The sequence below is a fragment of the Piliocolobus tephrosceles genome, chromosome 7 (assembly GCF_002776525.5).
Source record: "Piliocolobus tephrosceles isolate RC106 chromosome 7, ASM277652v3, whole genome shotgun sequence".
In the NCBI taxonomy this organism is placed as follows: Eukaryota; Metazoa; Chordata; class Mammalia; order Primates; family Cercopithecidae; genus Piliocolobus; species Piliocolobus tephrosceles.
The window spans coordinates 145,943,271-145,968,174 of record NC_045440.1 but is presented as its reverse complement, the minus strand read 5'-3'; the positions used below and the strand labels follow the sequence as shown (position 1 = coordinate 145,968,174).

The following is a 24,904-nucleotide window of genomic DNA, read 5'->3' as shown; positions in this document are numbered from 1 at the left end:
CCCTCCCTTGGAGTCCCTGCCCCCCATGCATTTCCACTGTGTCAGACTATTTTAAAGAATCGGTGTGTTCATGCTGTCCCTCCTGAAAATGACTCAAGGAACAAGGGGAGTCGCATGTGTCCCCACTGAGGGGCCTCAGAGCTGTGTGAAGCTCATGTGCTGAGAAGGGTCAGGAGGGAGCCAAGGGCACCAGCACTTGGGGCTCCCTGAATGTTCCCAGAGCCCCAGGGAGAGCAGACGCCTTGGGAGCCACACGGCCGCTGGCCTGGGAGCCCAAGGCCCAGACGTCCAGGCGCAGGGCGAGGCAGGAGCTGCAGGGCCCACCTGGCCTCCCCAGTCCTCCTGGCCCAGGGATGAGGGGACACCAAGGCCAGGCAGAGGACTTCACCCCGGCAGCCAGAGCTGGCCCAGGGCACCGGGCCACGCAGAGGGAGACCACACAGAGAGAACATGGGTTTTTAATTCTTTTTATTGAAGAAAAGAAAAGGAGAGAAAAAATAGATTCCCCCCTGCTTCTTCCTGGAGGGGGCTCAGTCCTGCCCCTGGGGGCCGTGAGGGTCGGAGGGCTGTGCTCTCCACCTGGGTCTAGGAGGGGCCCAGGGCCCTGGAAGGTGTGGGGGGCTGGCTGCTTCCCAAGGGATGGGGGGGTTTAAAAAACGGTGCCAGGCCGGCCGGGCCAAGCAGGCTGGTCCTCCGCAGCAGGAGCTCAGGTGGGCACCCTAGGACGCTGGCCGCACTGGGCCTGTCCACGGTCCACAGCCGTCTGCCCATCTGCCCGCCGGGCCTCGGCCCGAGGAGGGCAGAGTCTGAGGCACCTTCAGCCTCTGGTGCCTTGTGCCCGCTGGCCGGGCCGCCTCCTGTCCTGCATCTGGCTCTGGTCCCAGCACTGCGGGCCCTGTGCCTGGCCGCCGTCTGAGCGCCCTGAGGCCGGGGCGCGGGCCTGGCCCGCCGCCCGCGAGCGTGTCTGTGCCCGTCTGCGGCAGGAGCGGGCGGAGCAGCATCCCTCCTCCATGGCCCAGTGCGTGGCCGCCGCCCACCCGCTCAGACCTCGGTCTGGAGGTCGATGATGTCCTGGCCCACCAGCGGGATCGTGGCGCCCGACCTCTCCCACTCCACGCTGCGAAGCTCCAGCGGCGACGGCTGCAGCGGCTCCAGCTCCTTCTTCACCCACGTGGGCGTCCCGTGGGCTTTCCGGAGGCTCTCCCAGGGCCTCTTGTTGGGCGTCTGCTGCTTTTCTGGCTGCTGGGTGGCCCGGTAGTGCAGGAGGGGTGGGGCCCGGAGGGAGAGCCATGAGCCCGAGGAGCAGGGGGAGGAGGCAGACACGAATCAGTGAGGAAGGGACGGGAGGTGGGGGACAAGGACAGGGGACAGGATGAGGCTTTCAGGACAAGAGCCCAGAACAGAGCTGGGCAGCAGCAGGCGCAGATCCTCTCCCCAGCCTTGGCAGAGGTTGCGAACCCCACAGTCGGGTCAGGCTATGGGGGCCCTGCGCTGGATTGGCTCCACCCTAATCCAGACCCCTGGCCCCAGGAGCGGGCTCGTGACCGCTCAGCTCCCAGCATGGCCATGGCCTCCAGAGTCTGGCATGGCAGGGTCAGGCCGGCCCTCAGGGACAGGCAAATGAATGAATGAATGAGTGGATGAAGTGGGCAAAGCCAAGGAAGAAGGGAGACGAGGCCTGACCTAAGGGCTCTCCCCACCCCGCCCCGCCCTGCCCTTCAGACCTTGCTGTCCGGGCCCAGCACCTCCTTGTCCTTTTCCACCGCGTGCTGCAGCTTCCGGTTCAGGTCCTGGAACATGTCTTGGTGCCGCTTCCGGGTGTGCATGATCTTCTGCAGGTGGGGTCTGGGCAGTGAGTCCTGGCCCAGGAGCCCACCCTGCCCGCCCTGCCCGTCCCCTGGCTCCCAGGGAGCTGCCTGGCCGTGTGGGAGCTCAGAGCACATCTGGCCCTAAGTGTCTGGGGGAGGCGGACACCAGGACTCACCTCAAAGTCCAGTTCTGCATACCGCGACTTCCGCCGCTGCAGGGAGAAGGGGTTCGTGAACATTCACCAAGGGTCCCTAAAATCTCCTGACAAGTCCACGCCTCTCCCTGCCTGAGACTGAGGGCATCAGGGACTCGCTCATCTCATCCCTGCCTTCAGGGACCAGGCCAGACCCAGGGGACATGCCTGGGGACGCACGGAGGCAGCTCCTCCAGCTATGCGCTGGGTGCCAGGGAGCAGCCCCAGGGCTGGGCTGGGGTGTTCAGCTCACCTGCCCACGACTCACTCCCCAGGATCAAGGAGACCTGAACTTGGGGCCACATGGCTGGGTCCCCCGACAGAGAACTCAGGGACACAGGGCAGCATCACCAGAGGCCAGGAGCCAGGTGGTGGGGACAGGCTCCCCCAAAAACCACATCCTGCAGGCCGACTGAGGCCAGGTCAGCTGCAGGCTCCAGGCTGACCTAGGCAGGTACATGCCGCCAGGCTGCCCCACGGGCTGGACTAGCGACTGTGCAAGGTGCAGGTCCTACTTCGTGGGTATAGACTGTGGGTCCCTGAGCCCCTTTGAAACGGGGTGAGACCATGCTGCCAAGCCTAGGGTAGGGACCGCATGGCAGACGTACTCAGCACACCCAGCAGGGCCAGGGGTGGGGGGTGCAGCTGGGAGGCAGAGCCAGCACGCCTGGGTCCCAACACAGCCCGCCCCGCTGACGGTGTGGGGGTCCCACCCAGCAGGGGTGACCCAGCTGCTGCAGCCCTGCCATCGCTGGCTGGGGTGCAGCCCACCCCTGCCCCCCTCACCTCCAGGGAGCTCACAGACAAGGTGGCGACATTCTCGTTCTTGGTGCTGGGCCCCGTGCTGGGTCCCGGATGGGCCGCAGGCTCCCCGGGCTCCCCCAGGCTGGGGGGTGCCGGCTCCAGACTGGGCGGTGGGGGCAGGGGCTGCTGGGGAGGTGGGGGAGGTGGGGGTGGGGGCGGTGGGGGCTGGGCGGGGGGTGCCTCAGGGGGCCCGCCACTGGGGGGCTGGCGGGAGGGCGGGCTGCGGGCAGGGAGGCTGGCGTCGGGTGCCGTGCTCAGGTGGATGAGGCGGGTCTGTGGCATCTGGTCGATGTGGATGCTGTACTTGGGCTCCTCCTTGGGCTTGGGCCGCAGTGTGGCCGTGGCCGTGGGTAGGATCACGTAGCTCGTGTCCAGAGCCTTCTCCTGGGCCCGGCTCAGCTCCGAGTCCAGCTTCTTGAAGATGTCCCCGTCACCGACGAAGGAGGACTTGGGTGCCTTGTCCCTCTTGAGGGTTAGTGAGTGGTTGGGGAAGTCGGGCAGGGGCCCGCCGGGATAGCGGGGTGAGCCGTGCAGGTGCAGCTTGGACACGTTGGCCGGCAGGCTGTTGAAATTGGTGGGCGGCCCCTTGGCATGGGCCAGCTTCAGCTTCTCCTCCTCGGGCAGAGACGGCCGCTTTAGCGTGCCCGTGATGGTGGCTGTACGGCAGGCTGCGATGTCCTTGTTCAGCACTGCAGGGGCCGCGGGGGAGACAGCGGGGACAGGTGTGGGGGTGAGGACGGTGTAGGACGGTCCCCAGCAGGAAAGGGGCCCAGTCTGCCCTGTGAGGCCGCCACCTCCTGGGAGACCCCGGCCAGGTCCTGCTGGGTCCCGATCTGAGGGCCGACTGCAGGTACCACCCTACCCAAGCCTGGTGCTACAGCCCCTAGGGTTCCTGTGTCCTCAGAGGAGGCTGCTACACAGGGTGTCCCTCTCCGCCAGCCCCAAGACGACAAATGGCTGTCACCCACACACTGCCCTCCCCAGCGCTGAGAAGAGCGGGCGAGGGCGGCCTCAACTCCCGGAAGCACAGGCACACAGGCGGAACGGCCTGTTCTTGTGGCAGAGCCCAGCCGACCCCCCAGGGCTCCCAACGCCCATGGCCCTGGCCCTGCTGTGGTTGGGGGGCGGTGTGGGGGAGCCCAGTGGTACTGAGTGCAGCCGTGAGGCCCTGGCCCTCTGTCACAGCCCTTCCTGCATCACTGCCCCTGGGGCCTGCAAGCCTCCCCACTCTGCCCTGAGGGCCTCCCAGTCCCTGGAGAAAAGTCCCCATACGCAGACACCTCTCGATCCTGTCTCTGGTCAGCTGCAAGGGCCCCAGCCGCCCTGACCTCTGAGTGGGGCTCCAGTTTGCCCCTGACCTCCTGCCAATGGATCCAGCCGCTCCTGGTCGGCAGAGAGCCGCAAGCGGACCCTCACCCAGCCGCCTGCCCCTGCCAGAGGGGTGCCCACCCTCCACACCCCTCCTTTCTCCAAGCCCCAGTCTCCAAAGATCCAGACCCTGGGACCCTTCCTGGGAAGCCTGGCCTGCCCCGTGTCCTGCCCTGTGCAGGCTGTCAGATGGTTACCCACACACCAAGCCGGCCCCGGATGCCTATGTTCACCAGCTGATCCCTTCAGCCACCTTGCTAGGCACACAGGCCCCAGGGTCACCGATGCCCCCTGAGCGGCCTCGCCAGGGGTCACTCACTCTCCCAAACACAGGCCCTCTCCCCCTCAGAGCTGGGCAGGCCATGCTCCTGGCCCCGTCCTCTCCTCCACCCTCTGGACAGCAACGCCCTGTGCCCATCTTCAGCCCTGCCCCCACCCTCCCCCCCCCAGAGCGACCCGCCATCCTCCCCGTCAGACCCACATGCCCCACCCGGACAGCCGCAGCACTCTCAGGACACACGTCCCCAAGGCCGCCCCACCCCGCACAGACCCTGGGGCTCCCAGCCCCCCCCACACCTCACGCTTTGCTTCCCATAAGGCAGAATGAGCACCTGGCATGTGAGGGATCTGGATGCCTCCCTCGCATCTGTCCAGCTCAGGGCGGAATAAAAGCCAAGCTCCCCCCAGGCCCAGGCCCCTCGCTGGCACCCCGCCCACCCCCCCCCTTTGAGGAAGCTCCCAGACACTCAGCACCAGTTGCTCATGGTGCATCCACTAGCTGCATGCGATCCAGAAGGCACCGCAGACAGCGCACGAATGAGGGAATCAGGGGCCCAGAGAGGCCCCCACACACCAGTCACCTGAGGCTCCAAGTCCTGGGGCCACCCTCGGAGAGGCTGTGGGACTGGATCACAGGAGACCCCAAGGGGGCAGAAGGTACTTTTTGTCCAGCTCCCATTCAGCCCAGCCCTGATGTCACCTCCTCCAGGAAGCCCTCCTGGGGCCCAACTGGTACCAGCACACACTCCCCACCTGGGGCTGTCCCAGCTCCTCTGCCAGGGCTGTCTTTAGAGAATGTGCTCCTCAAATATCTAAACGACCAGAGGGTGCATGGTCCATTGGCCTCTCCACAGCCCAGAAAGCCACCGCCTGTCACTGCCTCAGGACCTGGTTCACAGAACAGTGGTGGGGACAGAAACAGACCCTCCCAGTCTGACGCTTGGGGACGGGTGGCAGAGCTTCCTTTATTGGGCAGTCATTCCCTTTTTGCACTTGGTTCCAGGAAGCTTAGCACCGGCCAAGGGCTCCATGGTGGGTCCTTCTGCCTGCCTTCCTCCTGCTCCCCATTGTCCCCCTAGCCTGAAAGTCCCACTCACTTCTCCCCCTGCTGGGACTGGCAATGAGGAAATGAAGGTGGCACAGAACACAGGTGCTAAAGGCGGGCAGGCAGGAGGTGGGTGGGCAGAGGGGCACTAGGGTGGGGCTGTGCTCCAAGCTGGAGCCACGACAGAGGAAGAGGAGATGCCAGGTGGGCAGGAGAGGCAGCCAGGGGCTGCACGGGCACCTACTCAGCAGGAATGCCAGGGCAGTGTTCTGGAAGCTTCTGATCATGCCCCATGGACCCTCCTTCGGCCTTGGGGCGTGGGTGGGGTTAGGAAGCAAGGTGGCCAAGGTTGCTGCCTTGGCTGGGCCCCCAGGGCAGGTTCCCTGGGTCCGGGTGGGCCTGATGGTGTGGCTGGGTGTGGGTGGGGGCGGGAGGGGTGGACAGGGATGGGTGATGCACAGGCGGAGGCATGGAGTGGGGCCGTGCAGGGGTCGGGCTGGCACTGTCCTCTCACCTGTCGGGCGCTCACCTGATCTACAGGCCAGATCCACGTCCTTCTCGAAGTCGGTCTGTAGGACAGAGATGGCAGGGCAGGGTGAGCGCCTCTGGGAGCGGCGGTGCGTGCACGCGTGCACAGATCGCTCAGGAGGGCCACGGTGCTTCGGCTGCCCCGAGGAACCCCCATCCACGTCCACAGCCCAGTGCCCACGTGGGCAACCGCGCCTCCCTATGCACTTGCCCGTGTGGCGGGCGTTTGCGTCTCTGGATGGATGCGTGAGTGTGAGTGTGCATGCGTGCTTATGGATCTGTCTGTGTATAAGTGGTGAATTTGTGTCCCCGTGTTTACGGGTGGATTCACGTGTTTGTAAATGTGAGAATGCGTCTGAGTGGTGCATGTACGTGTGTGTATATTTCTGTATGCGGCTCTGTGTGTTTCTGAGGTTGTGCGCGTGCACGCACGTGTGTGTGAGCCTGTTTGTATGGCACCCGTGTGCTCTCTGCAAGGTATCTGGGGAGCTGAGGACCTCCTGCCTCCTCCGGTCTCGTCTCCCCCCCCAGTCCTCACGAATGGCCCTGGGCCTGCAGCACCAGAACTCTCCCCCTTGGTCCCCCACATCCCTCCAAGGGGGCCCTACCCACGGGCTGGAGAGAGGCGGTGGAGGGGGGTTAAACATGCAATTCAGGGCCAAGGCCAGCACCCACCACCTCAGGCAGCCACACCAGGCTGACAGGCAGCTGGGGAAGCAGCAGTGGGCGGCCCAGGCCCACCCTCAGGGAGCTCAGGACCTGCCCAGGCCTGGGGCTGTCCTTCTCCAGGGGCCCTGGGGCTCCAGGGGACGGGCCTGCCCTTCACTGAAAACCTGGAGGGTTTTTCCCTGCAAACGCAGGGGTTGGGTTGGCTGGAGACAATAAAATCTTCCCCGTGGGATCAGAGGTCAGGCCAGGAGGAACACTGTGGGGGGGGAAGCTGTGTCCCAAAGTGACAAGCTAGCCACTGGCGGACACCTGCGCCCTGGCCGACGGAGACACTGTGGCATGGAGCCGTGAGGGGCCTGCCTGGACGTCACATGAGAGCCGAGGTGGCCGTCTCACCGAGGGACCTCACCCTCCCCCGGGGCTGGACATGCCATCTGTCCAGGACAGGCCCTGCCTGTGAGCTTCACGGCCACCATGAGGTGGCCAGGCACCCCGGGACCCATGGAGCACCTCCCGCGTGCCAGCCGTGCAGAGTTCACCTGGGGTGTGGCCTAAGCCCAACAGGTGGCCCGACGGGGCAAGAGTCAAGGAGGACTCCCTGGAGGAGGGGACCCATGGGAGTGTGCAGGGTAGGCAACCCCTGGGGTGGAAGCTTGTATGAAGGCCACAGGGGCAGGAGCAAGACCAGCACAGCTGCAGGTTCTGCTTAGGACCAGGCCAGGGCGTGGATGTTGTTCTGAGGCCTGGAGGGTGGAGAAGGGGGCCTGGCTCCACCCCGTGCGACAGCCCCCGGGTGCTGAGGCAGGAGGTCTAGTGACAGGTGTGGGTGGGAGCAGACTCGGTGACTAGGAGCCCACCATGGCCCGGCTGCCCCCGGGGGCACAGGGCTGCAGGAAGAAGATGCTGAGGTCCAGGCGTGAAGAGCTGAGGCTCCATGGGGGGCTGCTGGGGGCCCGTATGTAGGAGCCGCCACTCGGGCCGCCCTCCCAGGGCCTGTGCGTGTCCTGGGAACGCTGTGCTGTAAAGAGGGCAGGCCACAGGCACAGGCGCGGGCAGGGGCAGGGGGTGCAGAACACAGGGCTGAGGACACCAGGATGGGCAGGGGGAGGGCAGAGAGCCCATAGAGGGTGAAGGCAGGATGGCCAGGGGCCACAAGGGAGGGTCACCACCCCTGCAGGCGCTGAGGCCAGGGCAGCACCCAGGGAGCACCACGGAGGCAGCAGGTGGGAATATGCGGGGCAGCCAGGGGCAGCGGATGGGCAGGCTAGGCTGGACTTCTAGGTGGCAGCTGAGCAGGACACTCCTGGGTGGGGATGGAGGGCGATGAGGGTGGCCTTGGGAGGCGTGAGGATGGGGACCTTGAGATGAGGGCTGGGATGCTCAGAGGGCGGTGTCCAGCCAGACCGGCACTGCTGCAGCGGGGGTGAGGGTGGGGTGGACGCAGCCTCCGCTGAGACCTCCAAACTCATCAGCTCAGCCCTTCCCAGCTGGAAACCCCGGACCAGGGGTTCCACTTGGCGAGCCTGTTTTCCCAACTGCATGCTGGGTTCAGAGCTCCTCTCAGCAGGGCCGCTGGGGCCCAGGGGAGCTTGGGGCATGGTGAGGGCCTGGAGGCACCCGGCGGGGGTACAAGGTGGGTGGGGCAGCCTGAGTCCCCGGGCCCCGAGTCCTACCATGAGCTGCGCGTGGCCGTTCTGGAAGGAGCCTCCCGAGTCCCCGTTGCCCTCCTCCTGCCGGTCAACCACACGGCATTTCACAGCGTCCTGGACCTGGGAGGGAGAGACGAGCACCTCAGTGGCAGCCACGCCCCTACCCTGCACCAGCGCCAGATCAGGTGAGCGGCATCTCTGGGGTGGGGGGTGGGGGAGGCGGGCGTCTCAGGGAAGGGCAGGGCCCCCCAGCGGGAGGCCTCCTCACAGGGCCACCTCTGGTCTGCAGGGTCATGACCTGGGTGGAGAGGGGGAAACGAGACCCCAGGAGGGGAAGAGCCTACCCCTCTCCTGTCTGAGATTCTCTCTACCGAGCTCCCAGCCACCGAGAGCTGCTGCAGGCCCTCGGGCCAGAGTCCGCCTGAGAGAACCTGTGATGACCTGCGGCGGCCAAAGGTGTCCCTGGGCCCGGCCTGCATCTCCAGCAGCCTCAACGTCGTTGCCTTCTCTGAGCCAGTGGAAAGCCTGGCCCTCAGTACCCTGGGAGTGTCCGCTGGGGGCGTGGGGTGCTGTGCCAGGGACCGTGAGCCTGGCTCTTCCCCACAGCCACCCCACTGGGAACGGCACACCCTGTCAAGGGGGATTTCACCCTTCACGGCCACCCACTCTCCGGGCGGACAGTGGTGCTGACGGCAGCAGGCTCTGTGGGAGGGGCTACAGAGGAAGACCTACCCAGCGGCCAGCACCGAGCTTATGGACAGGGAGCTCCCAAGGAGCTAAAGACATCATCTAGGAATGTCAATTGTCCCTCCCCTGGGGCCAGCAGCCACCTCCTGCTGGCTGCTCTGGGCAGCACACTGACACTCCATCCAACGGTAACAGTGTGTAAAGGGAATCCTGGGGGCAGGGGGCATGAAAGCACAGAGGGCTTCCTGGAGGAGGCATCCAAACAGAAGTTGGCAGAAGCAGAAAGAGGGCAAGCTGGGGCTCCTGGCTTCCAGGCACCCACCTACCTACCCACTCAACCATGGACCTGTGGCCCCGTTCCCTCACCCAGTGCTCTGCTTCATGCTGCTGGGGGGCTGAGGACACCCAGCCCACCCCTCTCATCAGGCAGATGGGAACCGAGGCCCAGAGCGGGCGAGAGAATTGTCCGTGGCCTCACAGCTGGTCAGAGGCAGGGCCAGGCCTGGAAGCCAGGGTCTCGCTGGCCTCCGATCCTTGGACACCAGCTAAGGACTCCAGGCTGCCATGGCAGGTGTGCCTTCCTGCCATCCTCTCCCTCACGAACCTGCCCTGCAAATGCCTACTGGGCACCTACCGTGTGCCCGGTCCCACAGGCAGGTAGGGAAGTGTTCTTTGTGGGTGAGCAGAGGAGCTGGGGCTCCCCAAGTCCCTCCGGTACCCTCTCCGGGAACGCCCGAGCCAGCCTTAGCCCAGGAGGCCCTGGCTTCATTGGCAGACGAGGGACCGACTTGCCCATCTGCAGGAGTGTCCCAGGCCACAGGGCTGGCTGGGCTGCCTGGCATGGCCTCCACCTGGCCCAGCCTCCTCAGCGCACCCTGCAGCCCTGGCCACCACCCCTGAGGCTGAGGACCTGGGTAGGGCTTGAGGCCCCTTGCTACCAGGCCCAGGCGGAAGGCCTCTCTGGGCAGGACTTGAAGGCCCTGCAGCATGGAGCCCACACGCAGGGGCTGGGAGCTCACTGGGGGCTTCGGGTGTCCTGGTGTCCTCTGTCCCCACCCACCATGGGTGCATGCTGGGTCCCCTCCTTCTCCATCCCCATGTGACAACCATGAGGCTTCTCGCACATCTGAGACCCCCAGCGCCAGCTCTCTGCTCCAGGTGGTCCTGGGCTCTGCCTGCCTGGAGCTCCTCCTCTCCACTGTCTCCTTTGCAGCTCCTGTCACCGGTCAGTTGGTCCTTGGGGATTCGCCCAGTTGCTTGAGAAATCTCTCCAATTTCCATCCTTTCTATTTTGTGAAACATTTTGCCTCCATTTTCCTCCTACTGAGTTTTGAGCTGCTCTCTGTTTTTAATTTCCACAAGGCTCTTTTTGTTCCTTTTTCATAGGCTACTGTTCTTGTTTCACAGAAGCCAGGCACTGAGGGCCAGGAGTGCGGCTGTAGAGAAGAACTGCCTGGCCTCAAATCCCAGCCACGGTGACAAGCTCCCGTGATGAGCTCCCTGGAGCTGTCCTGCCTGTGGAACGGAGCAGATGGCACCTGCTTTAGGAGCTGTCGTGAGATTCACTAACATGAGTTCACTGCTGGGGCCAGGGCCCGGCCCATGTGTTGCTCACCAGGGCGGGCGACTTCTCCCAGGTGAGGATAAGGAGGGGTCAGTGGGGTTTCTCCTTCCTGGGCTGCCTCTGTCCCCACGCTGTTTTCCTGCTTGTCTGGGTGGGTTGCAGCTCTAACAGGAGCTCTGCCGTCCTCATCAGGAGCTGCTGGGAGGTAAGTGTGGAGCACTGCCCAGCTGGTGGCTGGCTGGTATGGGAGCCGTTTCACTGCCACACATCAGAACTCCGGCTCTTCCTCCTGTCTTTCCTCGAAGTCAGATTGCCTCGAGAGGGGGTGTTCATACTTCCCCGCAGAGGTTTGGGTCCGGGAGGCCAGAGCTGGCCCGTGACCCAGGCTCAGCGTGTCCACTTCCCCACTTGTTTCCAGGTGGCACCCCCATCTTCAGCTGTGCCGGCTGGGCCAGGCCAGAGCCCCTCTATTCACTCTGCCCAGACAGTGAGGCTCAGGCCGTGGAGGCCAAGCAGGGCAGCCCTGCCCTTCCAGGCTGGGATGGAAATCGCCACCTAAGGCCTGGAAAACCAGGGCACCCACGCCTGGTGTTCCTGTGGCAGCCAGAGATCCTGGGGAGGGGGCGGGCCCCACTCCTGCCACCCTCTGTCTGGCTCCCTACAGCTGGCCGAGGCCTGAGCTGTCTCCAGTCAGCTGGGGCTGCATTTCTCATCCTGCTTCTCCACCTGCCAGCTCCCCTGCTGTCGGCTTCTCCCGTATTCTTCATCCTTGGGAACCTGCGTACTTTTCAACCCTCTGCCGTCTCTTCAGGGGGACCCAGGAAGAGGGAGGTGGCCACCCCGCTCCGGGGCCTTCCGCCCTCCTGGTGCTGATCTGGAAGCAGGTGTCCTCGTCCACTGAGGTCGACATGCAGCTTTCCCACATTCCAGCCTCCGCAAGAGCATCCCAGTTGTGGCCACCAGGTGGTAGCTGGGATGCAGTTTGGTGAAAACCTTCTAGTGACACCTTCTGGAAAGATCCAGAAAATGCCAGAAGCAGGAGTCTCTATTGCCCTGGAAGCTGTCTACTTCTGCTGCTGGCTTCCTTGCTCTTGTAGGCCGCTTGAGGATGAGGCCCCTTGAGGATGGGGGCCCCATGTCCCCCACACCCCTAAGCCAGGTGCAGGGCATCTTTGGGAAGGTGCTGTACTGCCTGGGCCGCTCCCAGGGAGTCAGGGGGACACACTCACCTGCAGGCCCCGCTCTGTGGACCACCGAGGCCTGCAGATGCGTCAGGGCCACGGATGCTGCGCCTACCCACAATCTCCCTGCCAAAGTCCTCGGGGAAGGAGGAGGCCACCCAGCAGCCCCGGGACCCTACAGGAACCCGGCCCGACATCGGCTGTCCCACCTACCTCTCTACGGAGGATACAGTGCACCATGACGATGACGAAGCCCTCCAGCGAGTCGAAGACGGCGAAGAGGATCTGGAAGAGGGCGGAGCGGCGGTCGGTGACGGCGAGCACGGCCGACATCCAGGTCAGCGCCAGCAGCGGCAGCACCACGCAGGAGCTCCACAGGGAGGCCCTGGGGATGGAGGGCGTCAGCGCTGCCGCCCCAGCCCCTGCCCCCAGGGACACCCTGCCCTGAACCCTGCATCTCCAGGCCTTGGTGGGGACCCAGCCCTAAGGCCCCGTCTCTCTCTGGGGGCCTGGGTCAAGCAGCACATCTTCTCTGGGGTGAGTCTCCCTAGGGGTCCTCCACCGCCCAGGCTGCGTCTGCACCTCTCTCCTCCCCAGGGCTCCCCGAGTCCTGTCCCACGCTCTGCCCCTTCCCTCTCGAGCCCATCCCCCAGGCTGGGGAGGAGCCCACCATCAACACTGAGGTCCCAGCACCCCCTCCCCGAGCCCGAGGTCTCTGACGGGACCCAGGCACTCAGGAGGGAGGTCCTGGGAAGCTGGGCGGGGGGGAAGGGCTCCCTGGGGAAGATCCAGGTTCCTGACAGTCTAGGAGGTGACAGGGGAGGGGAGACAGGCTGGAGGGGGTGGGCTGTCTGGTGTGGGGTAGGCCAAGTAGGATCCCCTGGTCCAGGACCCTCAGACAGCCCACAGGCCCCAGGTGAGGGGTCCAGGCCCTGAAGGGCAGAGCAAGATGGCCATGGTGGGGAGGGAGGGTGGAGCCCAGAACTCAGAGACCTGGAGGGAGAGAGAAGCTTGGAGGGAATGAGATAGAGGACAGACAGACGGACAAAGCCAGCAGGGGAGGAGCAGAGGAGAGACAGAGACAGGCGACAACAGACAGACGGACAGGCGCCTCCTCCTCTTCGTGGGCCAGCTCCGCCCATGTCTCCTGAGCCCCAGCGGCCACCTGTCTGTAGACCTGTCCTGCTGCCTCTGCCCCTCAGTGCCACCCCCTCTCCCAGGGAGTCCTCCAGGAGCCCCACACCAGCCCTCGCCCCTGCCCCTGCAGCCCAGCCTCGCTGGGAGCAGTGAAGACCTGGGCCCCTCCCCACATCCACCCACTGGGTTCTGTGGTGGCCTCTGAGCCTATGCTCTCCTCCTCACAGTGGGGACACCAAGCTGCTTCCCAGGGCTGTGGGACACCGACAGAGGCCAGCAGGACCCCGGCCGCGGCGAGTGCTCAGGAGGTGGCCCTGTGCCTGCCCGTAGGGGGCCCACAGCCTGCAGGACTGTCATCACCACCAGGAATGGTGCTGGCACCAGCTTCCCTCCTCCCCTCCTGCACAGGATTGCCCTGCAGGCAGGGGGAGCTGGGACAGGAGGACTGAAGAGGGAATAGGGGACCCATTCTGGGTCAGAATGCCAGGCAGGAGCTGGCACATGAGGGTTGGCAGGAGAGATGCTGGAATGACCTGGAGTCTGCCAAGGGCCCCCAAAACCGCATGCTCTGCTCCTCAGCCCTCTCCAGCGTGGCTTGGCCACCAGTGCTGCTCCCACCCCTAGTGCGGGATGTCTGTGCAGGGCCCAGCCCCCAAGGGATATGTGTCCCCATCTCTCGGGACCTCCCAGCAGGCCCAGCCCCCCATGCCGCCTCCTGGACTCTCTTCCTCCCCTCCTCCGCCCAGCCCTCTACCCCAGGCCTGGGCCTGCTTTTCTTCAATGATGCTATGTGGTGGTGATCTGTCTGGCCCCGGCCTCAGGTGTTACCACAAATCTATGGCTAGGACACGTGCAGGCCCAGAGCCCGGAGCAGCACCAGGACAGAGGGCCTGGTCTTGCACAGCCAGTGCCTCCCAGGTCTCAGGGTACAGTGGCCCTGGCCACGCACCTGCCCCTCCTGCTCTTGGGCATAGGATGGGCTCTAACAGCCTCATGGGACTCCCTCTTCCCTGCACAGCTTTGGAGTCTGCTAGAGGCCCCCAACCTCCTTCGTCCTTCCCCTGGCCCTGGAGAGCCTGCCCCTGCTCCCCCCGCACTCCTTGCCTGGGAACTTAGGCGGCCGGAGAGGCCTCCCTTGCCCATGACGGTGCCGCTCCCTCCCGGCTGCAGCAGCAGACAGGGCCCCGGCCCCGCTGTCACTCACTGCTGTGTCCCTGCACCTGGCACAGAGCCTGTGACGAGGAGGCCCTCCATCAATATTCACAGAGCCAAGGAATGACTCACTGACACAGGAGGACCCCTCGGCTGGGGCCTTGGTTTTCCCATGGCTATAAGCTGGAGAATCTCTCTTCTCCCTTCCAAAGCTGGTATCTTTGAGCCAGGACCCTGGACTCCTCTCTGCACCCAAGTTCTGAGAGGAGGTGCAGGGTCTCACTCCCCATGGAGACTTCTTTGCCTGCTATCAGTCACCCCTGCTGCTGCCCAACAGGGGGCTGGGTCTCCAGGCCTGACATTTACAGCCTGATCTGCTGCCGTTGGCAGGTGGCCTGGGGCCTGGGGCCCCGTAAATTACTCCCACACCGCAGCTCGGCCTCTGTAGCTTGGAAACATTTCTGCAGAGAGCGGTGGGAAGGAAGCAGAAATGCCCGGGAGCCACTGAAGGGGAGGCCAGGAGTGCCCAGCTGCACCGCACCTGCTCCCGTCTGGAGAGGCAGGGGCCCGGGGTGTGGGGAGAGGCCTTGAGTGACTTTAAAGGGAACATCCACATGGCCTCCACTTCTCCCTGATGGAATGAGATGGGGCGGATCTCACAGCCTCTGCCCCATCCCTGGTGTTGAGACAAAGAAAGCGCAAACGAGCCCCAAAGAACCGGAACTTCCCAGGGCCTGGCAGGCCAGTGTGGACCCAACTCCAAGCTTACTCCTCCCACCCAGGCTAGCCTCACCCCGACTCGCATCTGCACAGCACCAGGGCCCAGAGCTCCTTCTCCCATCGCTCCTAAAACCCTGGGCCCCTAGTGCCTGGCTCAGGGAGCAAAGCAGGAGGGTACAGGGCTATGCGCCTGGGGGTACGGCCGTGAAGGCTCATTTTGGGTTGAGGGGACAAGATGACCCCTCAGGCTGGAAAGCCCAGACACTCTAGGCCAGCCGGCCCCACCCACCTGAGCCCATACCGCCCTGCCCTACACACAGCCCCAAGGCTGCCCAAGTCAGCAGAGGAGCCACTGACTCTGAGCACTTCCTTCCCTGTTCCCTTGGCCCCGGTTGCTTCTTGCTCTCAGGCACACATGCGCGTGCACACACACACGCATTCACACTCACCTATAAACACACTCCCACATACACAATACTCACATGCAGACCCACACGCACACACGCACACACACACATGCCCGATTATATACACACTCATATACACACATACTCACACAAAATACCAGGTTGCACTCACACACCATGCACACTCACACGTACACACACTGGGTTGCACTCACACACAGACGCACGCTCACAGGTACACACACAGATGCACGCTCACACTTACGCACACATAGATACTTGCTCATACGTGCACACACCGGTTGCGCTCACACAGATGCACGCTCACACATACACACACTGGGCTGCACTCACACACAGATGCCTGCTCACAGGTACACACACAGATGCACGCTCACACATACACTGGGCTGCACTCACACACACAGATGCACACTCACACGTACGCACACATAGATGCGCGCTCACATGTACACACACCAGGTTGCACTCACACATAGATGACGCTTGCACATATCCAGGCATATTCTCACACCTGTACACACACTTGCACACTTGTGGCCCCAGAGGTAGCATCAGCAGCAGAGAACTCCACACTCAGTACACCTGAGGGCACGCCCAAGGGGGCACTGGGGCAGTAGGCTACAAGCGAAATTAAAAGCCTGAAACGAAAGCAAGTGCTCTCACATGGACGCGCACACACACACCTGGTCATGCTCTCCCACACGAACGCACACTCATGTACACTCATATGCTCTCATACACACGCACACACCTGGTGACGCTCTTGCATAGGCGCGCACACAGCCACTGGCACGCATGCACGCTCATATGCGTGCACACACACCTGGCCATGCTCTCACATGCATGCTCACGTGCACTCACAGAGAGGGAGGCTTCCCATTAGGCAAGCCAGGGTCAGTCTCCTCGCCCCACCACAGAGCTGCGGGGCTGTCGGGCGCAGACCCCTGCCCAAGCATCAGCCATCCTGGGCTCCATGCCAGCAGCACCAGGGGTGGGGGTGGGGGTTCAACTCCAGAACCAACAAACCACAGCTTGCAGCTTGGCACACTCGGGCCCTGGAGGGACAGGACTGACTGCTCCTTCCCAACCGCAGCCCGGCCCACAGCTGCACTCCACCCGTGCCCAGGCCGGGCCCCATGCCCTGCACCCGCGGTGCCTTGTGCTGCCAGGCCTAGAGCAGGCCTATGGGGAGGACGGAAGGAGGAGCTGGGGGCAGTGGGTCGGGGGACAGGAGTGGCCTAGAAACCCAGAGTGGACGGCAGAAAAGGAAGAAACGAAAGATAAACATAAAACAAACAGAAGGTGACTCAGAGCGCGCAGAGCCCCAAGGGTGAGCCTAGGAGGGCGGTGGCAGCAGAGGCACTAACATGGCGTTACTGGTGGCGTCGGAGGTGGCATCGGCGGCAGAGAGGACTCCACACTCGGCACACTTGAGGGTGCACCCGAGGGGGTGCGGGGGCGGCTGACTGCAAGTGAAATTAAAAGGCTGAAACAAAAGCAAGCGCTCTGCTCTCAGAACCCAGGTGGAAGGGGCGGGGCCAAAGTGCAAAACCAGCCACTCAGGAGTCCAGCCTGGGCTCCGACAGGGACGGTCCTGGGGGCTCTCGGCCACTTCACAAACTCAGGCCTTGGGTGTGGGCGCTGTGGTGGGCAGGGCTGTGGGCTGCACGTGGCGGGCGCTGGGGGAGGCAGCACAGCACTCCTGTGCTCAGCTGAGGGTGGACCCTGACTCCGTCTGCAGAAAGTGGCAAAATTCCCAAAAGGAGGCCATTGCACCTTCCTCTCCCCTTCCCGTGTGTCTGCGAAGGAGCTGACCTGGGCAGGGACCTCGTGCAGGTCCTCCTGGCATGTGTATGCCCACGCGTGTGCACCCATGCGTGTGGACGTGCGTGCACACATAGACTAGTGTACTGGGCACCCCTCCACCCTAACCTCCATCCCTGTCTACGTGGGCAGCAAATCCGACACGGCCACGCAGGCGAGTCTGGGTGTGCTCCCAGGATGTGTGCACCTAACGCAGCTGGCCCCTGTTGCACACACAGGGCGAGGTGGGCAGAGTGCAGGCCGCCTGGGCTTGGCTCTAGTGTGTGCCCACCTGGGCTGGAAGCTCAGCTCCACCAGTCACTCACCCTCCCTAAACCTCCATTTACTCAGCTGTAAGATGGGAATATAACCACAGAATCTGCCACCATGGTTATTCTAAGAAGCAAACAAAACATCCACACTGGATGAGCACCCGAGATCACTGCTGCTTTTACGATCAGGTAACGGCAGGCAGTCTGCCATGCTCAGACCCCGGATGTGTAGCCCTGGGGACCTCTTCTGAGTGTGACCGCTGTCTTGGGAGCAGTGTGGGACAGGGTGTTACAGGGGCAGGTGGGGCAAAGCCTTAGAGAAACCTGTTCCAGCCTCCATTTCCCAGGCCAGGAGACAAAGCACTGGGACTCCTACCCAGAGCGACGGACCCCGGGGCCACTCCACACACTCAGCATCGGAGGCCAGCTCGGCTGGTTCCTAACCAGGACCAGAACCCACAGGCACCCACGGGGAAGGAAGGCTTCCCGAAGCTTCTGTTCACTGGGGACAGCAGGAGGAGCCAGGAAGAGACAGAGACAGGAACAGAGAGAGAGACGAGAGAGACCGAGCATCCAAGCAAGACTGGCACGGAGGGGAGGGGCCCACGCAGACACCAGCCAGGGTTGGATGACACAGAGAAGCAGGCAGAGGTGAGGGGCAGGGGGCCGGGGGGGCGGGAGGACAAAGAGGGGCTCGTCCGCCCTAGTCAGCTCCCCACACCCCACAGCTTCCCCTCTGTGCCCAGGACCTTGTCCCTGAAAGGTGGGCGCAGCCACACATCCCAAGCGCCTCCACCCTGCTCCCGGGCCCTGTCAGCTACTGTGCTGAGAGCACTCCCTGGGCTTGGGTTCCCCGGAGGGAGGAGCATTAGCTCCACCTGTCCCCTGCACCGTCCTCCTCATGATGCAGGGAGTCCCTGCATGGACAGGCGACATCCTCCCCCTGGCCATGGAGCAAGCCTTGTGGTGGGGGAGTGGGAGGCCAGGGACCCCCAGCACCCAGCATCGGGGGTGCCACCCTGTGAGCCGGCCAGAGGTGGGGTATCCCTGCACAATCAGTTTCACCGCTTCTGAGGACTTTATGGGGTCCACCCCGCCCAGGTCAGATGGAGAAACCGTGGCACGGTGAGAGGGGCTGGCTGAGCCTAAGGGGCCTCTGTACTCAGTGCCTCCGTTTCCCCACCCGCTCCGGGGTCCCTGGACCTGCAGTCTCGGACTGGGCATGGAGCATCCTCCATCCCCTGGGAGCCCGGGGCTGGGTGGGCTCTGGATCTGGCACTCCGGGCAGGCAAGGAGCCGTGTGGCCCTGGTCCTACCCTGCCCGCTCCTTCAGCTTCTTGTCCGTGATGCCGTCTTTGGACACGAGCTTGTTGAACACCAGGATCCCAATGACCATGTTCACCTGCCGGGTAGAGAGGGGTGAGAGTGTGGGGGTGGGGGCCGCCGTAGGCTCAGGGCCAACATTGGTTGGACTGATGCTGGCTATGCTGACCATGACCCCCTACCACACTCAGGGTCACCTCCCGTGCCTCCATCACAGGAACCCCAGTGCCTGATGTGACGTCAGGTGACCTCCAGCCCAGCTGCCAACCATGCAGGACCCTCTCTGTGTGTCACCCGCACTGTCAGCACCTCTGCTGTGCTCCTTGCATCCCTTCCACCAGGGAGTTCCGCACCCACAGGATCCAGAGGCCCTTGCCAGCCTGCAGCTGAAACCTGCCTAAGGGACACCAATCCTGGCTCTCCCTGGGGCCACACGCTTCCTGGCTCTCTGCTCTGGGCAGGCCACCTCCTCTCTCTAGACTTCCTTCCTGATCTCCCTCTCCTATTCCCGTCAAACTAACTGCCCACCCCGTAAGGGTCCTGGCTGGGCGCCTGCACCCAGGGAGGCTCTTCTTGGGCTCTAATGTAAGTCTCCCATGCCTGCCACTGTCCAGGCTACCACTCAAGACAAGAGCTGTTCCCAGAGCACCCCGGGGAAGCCAATGGCCCTGAGCCTCTGGGGGTCTCCCCGTGTCTCCTGGCCTCCTCTGCTAAGGGGAAGGAGGAGTCAGGGCCATATTCTCTGCTCCCCAACTGCCAGAGGCTCCCTGAGACCCTCCTCCTGCATCCCCACTCTGCAGAAAGATGTTGCCAGGACCCCGAGGGGCAAGGCCTGACTTCCTCAGGCCCAGGTTCCAGAATCTGGAGGCTGGGAGACCCCAGGACCCCATGGGCCCCTGGACTAGGCATTTCACGTCCAGAAGAGCAGGGTGGTAGACGGTGCAGCCCTCCAGCTCAGGGCTCACGACCACACACCCGGCCTGCTTTCCACAAAGGATACAGTTCCCAGACACCCACATCACAGCCTTGGCCAGCCTGATGGGCGGTGGCCTCTTTCCTGGGCAGCCTAGTTTTCTGATGTGGCCGGAGCAGAGAAGAGAGGATAGGCACCAGTGACGGGCCACTGCCTGCAGCAGGCTCTGCCGGGCCTGCACCACGTGGTCCCAAGGACAGGAGGGGCTGCTGGGGCTCAGGTCCCACAGCCCCGAGTTAGACTGCCTTCCTGACGTATCCTGAGGAGGGGTGTACAGGGGTAGGGCTCCTGTCTCTGTCCCCTTTCCCACAAACTCCATCCCCAGGTGCCTGGGGCACTGCCCAGCTGGCACTGAGGCCAGCTCTAGAGGTGCTGACAAGTACCCCACTCCTCTCCTGCCTCCCACCTGGAGGAAGGAATAAAGAAGGTGGGATTCCACAGCCAGGACTGTGAGGAGGGGTCTGGGGCTGCCCAGGGATGGCGCCCCACTGCCCCTCCAACCCCCACTAGGCTCCCCGACTGCCCCTACAGGGCTAGCACCCCCTCACCCCCCATGCACGTTTCTCTGCTGGGCCCAGCCTGTGCCTGAGTCTCCACTAGAAGGGGGTGTGGCCCTGCAGAGACACCGCTCATGATGGCAGGAATTACTGGATACGGATGGCCTCTCCTGGGGGGAGGGGAGGGGAGGTGATGCTGGGTGTGAACCCTGGTGCTCCGCCAGAGTAGAGGGACAGGGACTGGCTAAGCAGGCTCCGAGCTGGACCCAGTAGAGGCCAGTGACCCCAGGCAGGTCCCCCAGTCTGCTGCAGCTCATCTGTGACCCCGGGACAGTGACCCTGCATGCCACCTGCCACAGTCTTGCCTTCGTCCACACAAACGTGGGAGGAGAGTGGGAAGGAAAGTCCAAGGACCCACACAGGGAAGGTCCTCACTGGGGCCCCCAAAGGGGCAAGCAGCCCTGGTCACCAGCCTCACATCTGGCGCTTGGGGCCAGACACCCACGACCCAGGTCTAGCCTGCAGCTCCCCGCTGCTTGCATCATCTGTCTGTCCCCGGCTTCCTCCCACGCCACTCACCACACCCGCAGGGATCTCCTGGCAGGTACACAGCTGGCGCCCAATAATCAGGCAAGCTGAGACTCACAGGTGTGAAGGGTCACTACCCTGGCCCAGCCCCCACACCGCACGCTGAGGGCAGGTCAGAGTGGGGCTGTGGGCACCCCCACCCCCTGGTGATGAGGGCCGTCCTGAAGGGACAGCAGGTGCACAGCCTGGGGCAGGAGAGAGCACCGAGGCCCAGGAGGCAGGTGGGGGGCCTGGGCAGGGTTGCAGGCAGTGGGGTCCAGGCGGGTCAGTACCAGCACAACGGCAGCGGCCGGTCCCACGAAGGCATAGAGTAGTCCTCCCTCCAGGGAGAGCCAGCAGCTGGGGAGGAGACAGGCCATCAGCACCGCCCACGTGCAGAGGGGCGTGCAGAGGGGCGCTGCCGGCCTCTCAGGAGTAGGGGAGGTGAGCTGGGAAGTGGCAGAAGAAAACTAGCACTTATCCTCAGGACCCCCAGGCAGTCACCGTCACTCCCATTTTACAGATGGGGACAGTATCAGAGCGGGGGACCCATCTGCTTAGAGCCACACAGCAGGGGCACCAGGCTGACAGAGCAAAGGTCACCTGACGGTCCCTCCTTCTCCAGGCCTGGACCCTTCCCAGCTCTTCTCTTAGGGTCTCTGGCAGAACCTCCTTCCTGACGTGATGCTCGAATGCCGGGGCTGGGTCCCTGGCCCACAAGGCTCAGGCCCCGTGGCCTCAACACCTGGTCCTACGCTCACACATCTGGTCTGCATCCTCCCCACCACCCACCCAGTCAGTAGCCCCACACTCCCCAGATCTCTGGACACCACCTGTGGTGCCCATGGAAATCTGAAACCCAGTAAGGACCGTTCCCTCGGCCCTGAGCAGCCTACCCCATGTCATCTGTCAAACAAACTCCTCTTCATCCTTCAGAACCCCACTTCAATGTCCCCATCCCCTCCTGATCCATCCCTGGCTCCAGCAGGCCAGGTGGTTGCTTGTCTCATCTCTGGAGACAGTGTTTGGATTTCCCTCTCAGCACTCACCCCCTGGGCCCTCAGCTATGTCCACTCCCTATGGCCACTCAGGGCAGTGCTCCAGGGGGTGCCACATCCTGTTCCCAGGGGCTCCAGAGTGAGCCAGGCCTGCTCCAGTCCTCCCACTCAGCCAGCATCGGTCACTTCCTCCTGCCTCTCGCTTCCCCCTGCTCCCCTCCCTGCAGCCAGGCCCTCCCTCCAAGCCTCGGTTCCCCTTCCCCACCCCAGTTCTTCTGCCCATCCTGAGCCCCAGACCCTCCCTCCCCACCCTGGGAACCACACTGCCTCTAGGATGACAGCAAGCTTCCTGGCCTGCCATTTAAGGCCCCAAGGACCTGGTCGAGCTGACCCTTCAGGGTCTCAGTGATGTCATCTGTGACATAAGCCTCCGACCCCTGCCCTGCCTGCCACAGGCCTGCTGTAGGGGTGTGCCCACTATGCCCAGAGCGCTTGTGTCTCAAAGAGCCCTCCCTCTCATCAGCACCATGCAGAGGTGGCCTCCCCACCGAGCAGATGGGGAAACTGAGGCTCAGAGTGGCTAATGGACCAACTGACCGAGGCGGGCCCTGCGAGCCTGCTTTCTTTCAATACCACTGCCCACCGCTTGCTGCCAGGGAGAAGCTGGCTGACCAACAGTGAGGGGCTGCCCAGGGGGCTCAGCCTCCAGCCCCTGGGGCCCCACCCTCCCTGAGCCTCTGTGAGATGGTCAGGGTCACACAGGGGGAGGGCATGGCCAGCCCTCACCCTCCAGGGCGGCGGAAAACTCTGGGGGCCATGTAGCCATCCACCACATCCCCAATGCCCCGACTCACTAGTTCATGGTGCTGTACCCTTTGGCCTTGGTGAATCCCACGGAAATGGCCACAACCAGTGCAGGGAGCCCTGAAGGAGCAGAGAAAGGGCGTTGGCCCCACCCAAGTCCCCAGCCAGCCTCCACCTCCTCCCAGCCCTGCCTTGGAGGGCGGGGGCCAGGCAGGTGCTTTTGAAGCCCCCAACAGAGGATGGGGCTGAGCAAGAGATGGGGCAGGAGATGAACAAGGCAAGGGCCTGTGGAGCTGGGCACGGGGCGGTCCAATGAGCAGAGAACACACAGTGTGCCCAGCACAGCTGACTCGCAGAGAAATCAGGAATCATCTTTTTGTATATGTAAGTCCCAAACAGTGCACCGGACATAATCGTGCTAGAAATGTTTCCGTTATCTAGACATGAAAGGGAACTGGGTGTCCTGTGCTTTACCTGGCGACTCCATGGAGGAACGAGGGCCCAGAGGGAGAAGAGGGAGAAGCCCACCCAAGCAGCAACTGAGGCCCCAGGGGTCCACACGGCATGGGGAGAGGAGGGGCTGCCAGGGCAGAACAAGCAGTCGGGGCCAGGAGGAAGAACATCTGCCCAGGAGGGTCGGGGAGGCCGCGGCTCACCCCAGCCCAGGCAGAGGAAGCGCTTGCGGATGAGGCGGTTCCGGAGGTGGCCCGTCACGGCCATGTAGGACTGCCAGGCCTCGGTGAGCACCCAGCAGAAGGAGGACAGGAAGAAGAAGTGCAGGAAGGCAGCCACCAGCGTGCACACCACCTGCGTGGGGCCGAGGGCGGGGCAGGCTGGGCAGGTGCTCCCCGGCCCCACACCTGCCCCCACTGAGTGCCGGTCTGCAGCTGGAGGCCCAGCACCCAGCACCCTCGCTGGGACCCGACCAGGTCCCCAGGCAGAAGGCAATCCAGAGATCACCTGGTCCCTGCCCTGAGATGGGTTGTTGACCGTCTAAGCCCCCTTGGGACAAACAGACCCCCCCTCTCCGCCTTCCTCAGCACCATTCATAGCCACACCAAATGCTAAGCAGGGGCCTTTTAAAGTCCAGGTGCCTGCCCATGCATTCAGGAGGTAATAAGCCCAAGGCCCAGGGAGGGCATGTCACACCCTGAGGACACAGAGCAAGTGGCAGGCAACCTCACCCACGCTGCGGCCCTGAGCTTCTGCCACAGCACACGGCAGGCCCTGTGCCCAGGCCTTCTCCGTCTCCCTGCGGGCCTCTTGCTTTATTTTCTCTCCTACATTGTCAGTGTGGCCCCGTGAGGAAGCAGAGGCCCCCAGCAAAAGGCTGTACATGCCACATTTAGTGGGATGGGGTGTGGAGACCACAGGGTAGGAACCAGGGATGGCAGGTCTGGGGAGGGCAGGCAGGGGCCCACCATGAGATGCCAGCTTCAAGGCTGGTGAGGGTGGGGGTGAGAGGGTGGACCATGGGAGCCTCTGTCACCACAGTACCACTCTTCTTGGGTGCCACTCCCCAGCCCTGAGGCAGCTTGAGCTGAGGCCGAGTCCACTGCCCACAGCGGGCTGGGCAGGGCTGAAGCAGGCTCATCCTGAAGGGCAAGTCCAGCAGAGAGGCCGGGACACAAGCTGCCCTTCCAGCCGGCTGACCAGCCCCTGACAGGCTCCTGCAGCCACAGCGGAAGGTGCAGAACTCCCTGTAGCTGGGGCAGCCTCCTCCTGCTCCCACACCCACCTGCCTGAGTTTCCCAGGAATCCCACGGCCCAGGCCCCTCCTGGGGTTCATCCTCACTGCCTGAGGATGCTGGGAGGTGCATGACAGGATGCAAGGCTGCCTACCTTGTTGCGGGTCTGGGTCTGCCCGATGAGGATGAGGGCATTGGAGGAGATGATGGACAGGCAGAAGTTGATGAGGATGACAGAACGCTCCGAGCGGATGTATCTGTGGAGAGTGTGGGGGCCCAAGGTCAGCACCCAACAGAACCCCATCTGCACAGGAGCTGTGGTCCTGTGGCACCAAGACCAGGGCCCCACCCCATTTCCTGCAGGCATTGTCACCAACAGCACCACCACCATCACCATCATCATCACCATTACACCATCACCACCATCACCACACAATTACCATCATCACCAACACAACCATCACCATCATCACCACTATCACCACCATCACAATCATTACCACCATCACAACCATCACACCATCACCACCATCGCCATCATCACATAATCACTACGACCACCACCACACTATCACCACCATCACCATAATCACCATCACACAATCACTACCATTACCACCACATCACCACCACCATCACCGCCATCACCATCACACCACCATTATCACACAATCATTACCACTATCACCATTATCAACAAGCATCACCATCACCATCACAATCATTACCACTATCACCATTACCAACACAACCACCACCATCA

General features: G+C 63.4%; 1 protein-coding gene across 1 annotated transcript in view; it reads right to left on the bottom strand.

Moving 5' to 3' along the window:
• Positions 1-450: 450 nt before the first annotated feature.
• Positions 451-24,904, bottom strand: part of LOC113224880 (adhesion G protein-coupled receptor B1) — a 42,779-nt gene continuing 18,325 nt past the window's right edge. The window contains exons 4-16 of the mRNA XM_031935837.1: positions 24,296-24,398; positions 23,110-23,260; positions 22,504-22,573; positions 20,945-21,011; positions 18,608-18,693; positions 16,584-16,682; positions 11,990-12,161; positions 8,369-8,464; positions 6,028-6,067; positions 2,789-3,495; positions 1,985-2,020; positions 1,725-1,832; positions 451-1,239 (exon numbers count right to left, since the gene is read on the bottom strand). Coding sequence (XP_031791697.1) covers positions 1,042-1,239; positions 1,725-1,832; positions 1,985-2,020; positions 2,789-3,495; positions 6,028-6,067; positions 8,369-8,464; positions 11,990-12,161; positions 16,584-16,682; positions 18,608-18,693; positions 20,945-21,011; positions 22,504-22,573; positions 23,110-23,260; positions 24,296-24,398 — 1,933 coding nt within the window. The 3' untranslated portion in view covers positions 451-1,041. The remainder of the gene's footprint in view (positions 1,240-1,724; positions 1,833-1,984; positions 2,021-2,788; positions 3,496-6,027; positions 6,068-8,368; positions 8,465-11,989; positions 12,162-16,583; positions 16,683-18,607; positions 18,694-20,944; positions 21,012-22,503; positions 22,574-23,109; positions 23,261-24,295; positions 24,399-24,904) is intronic.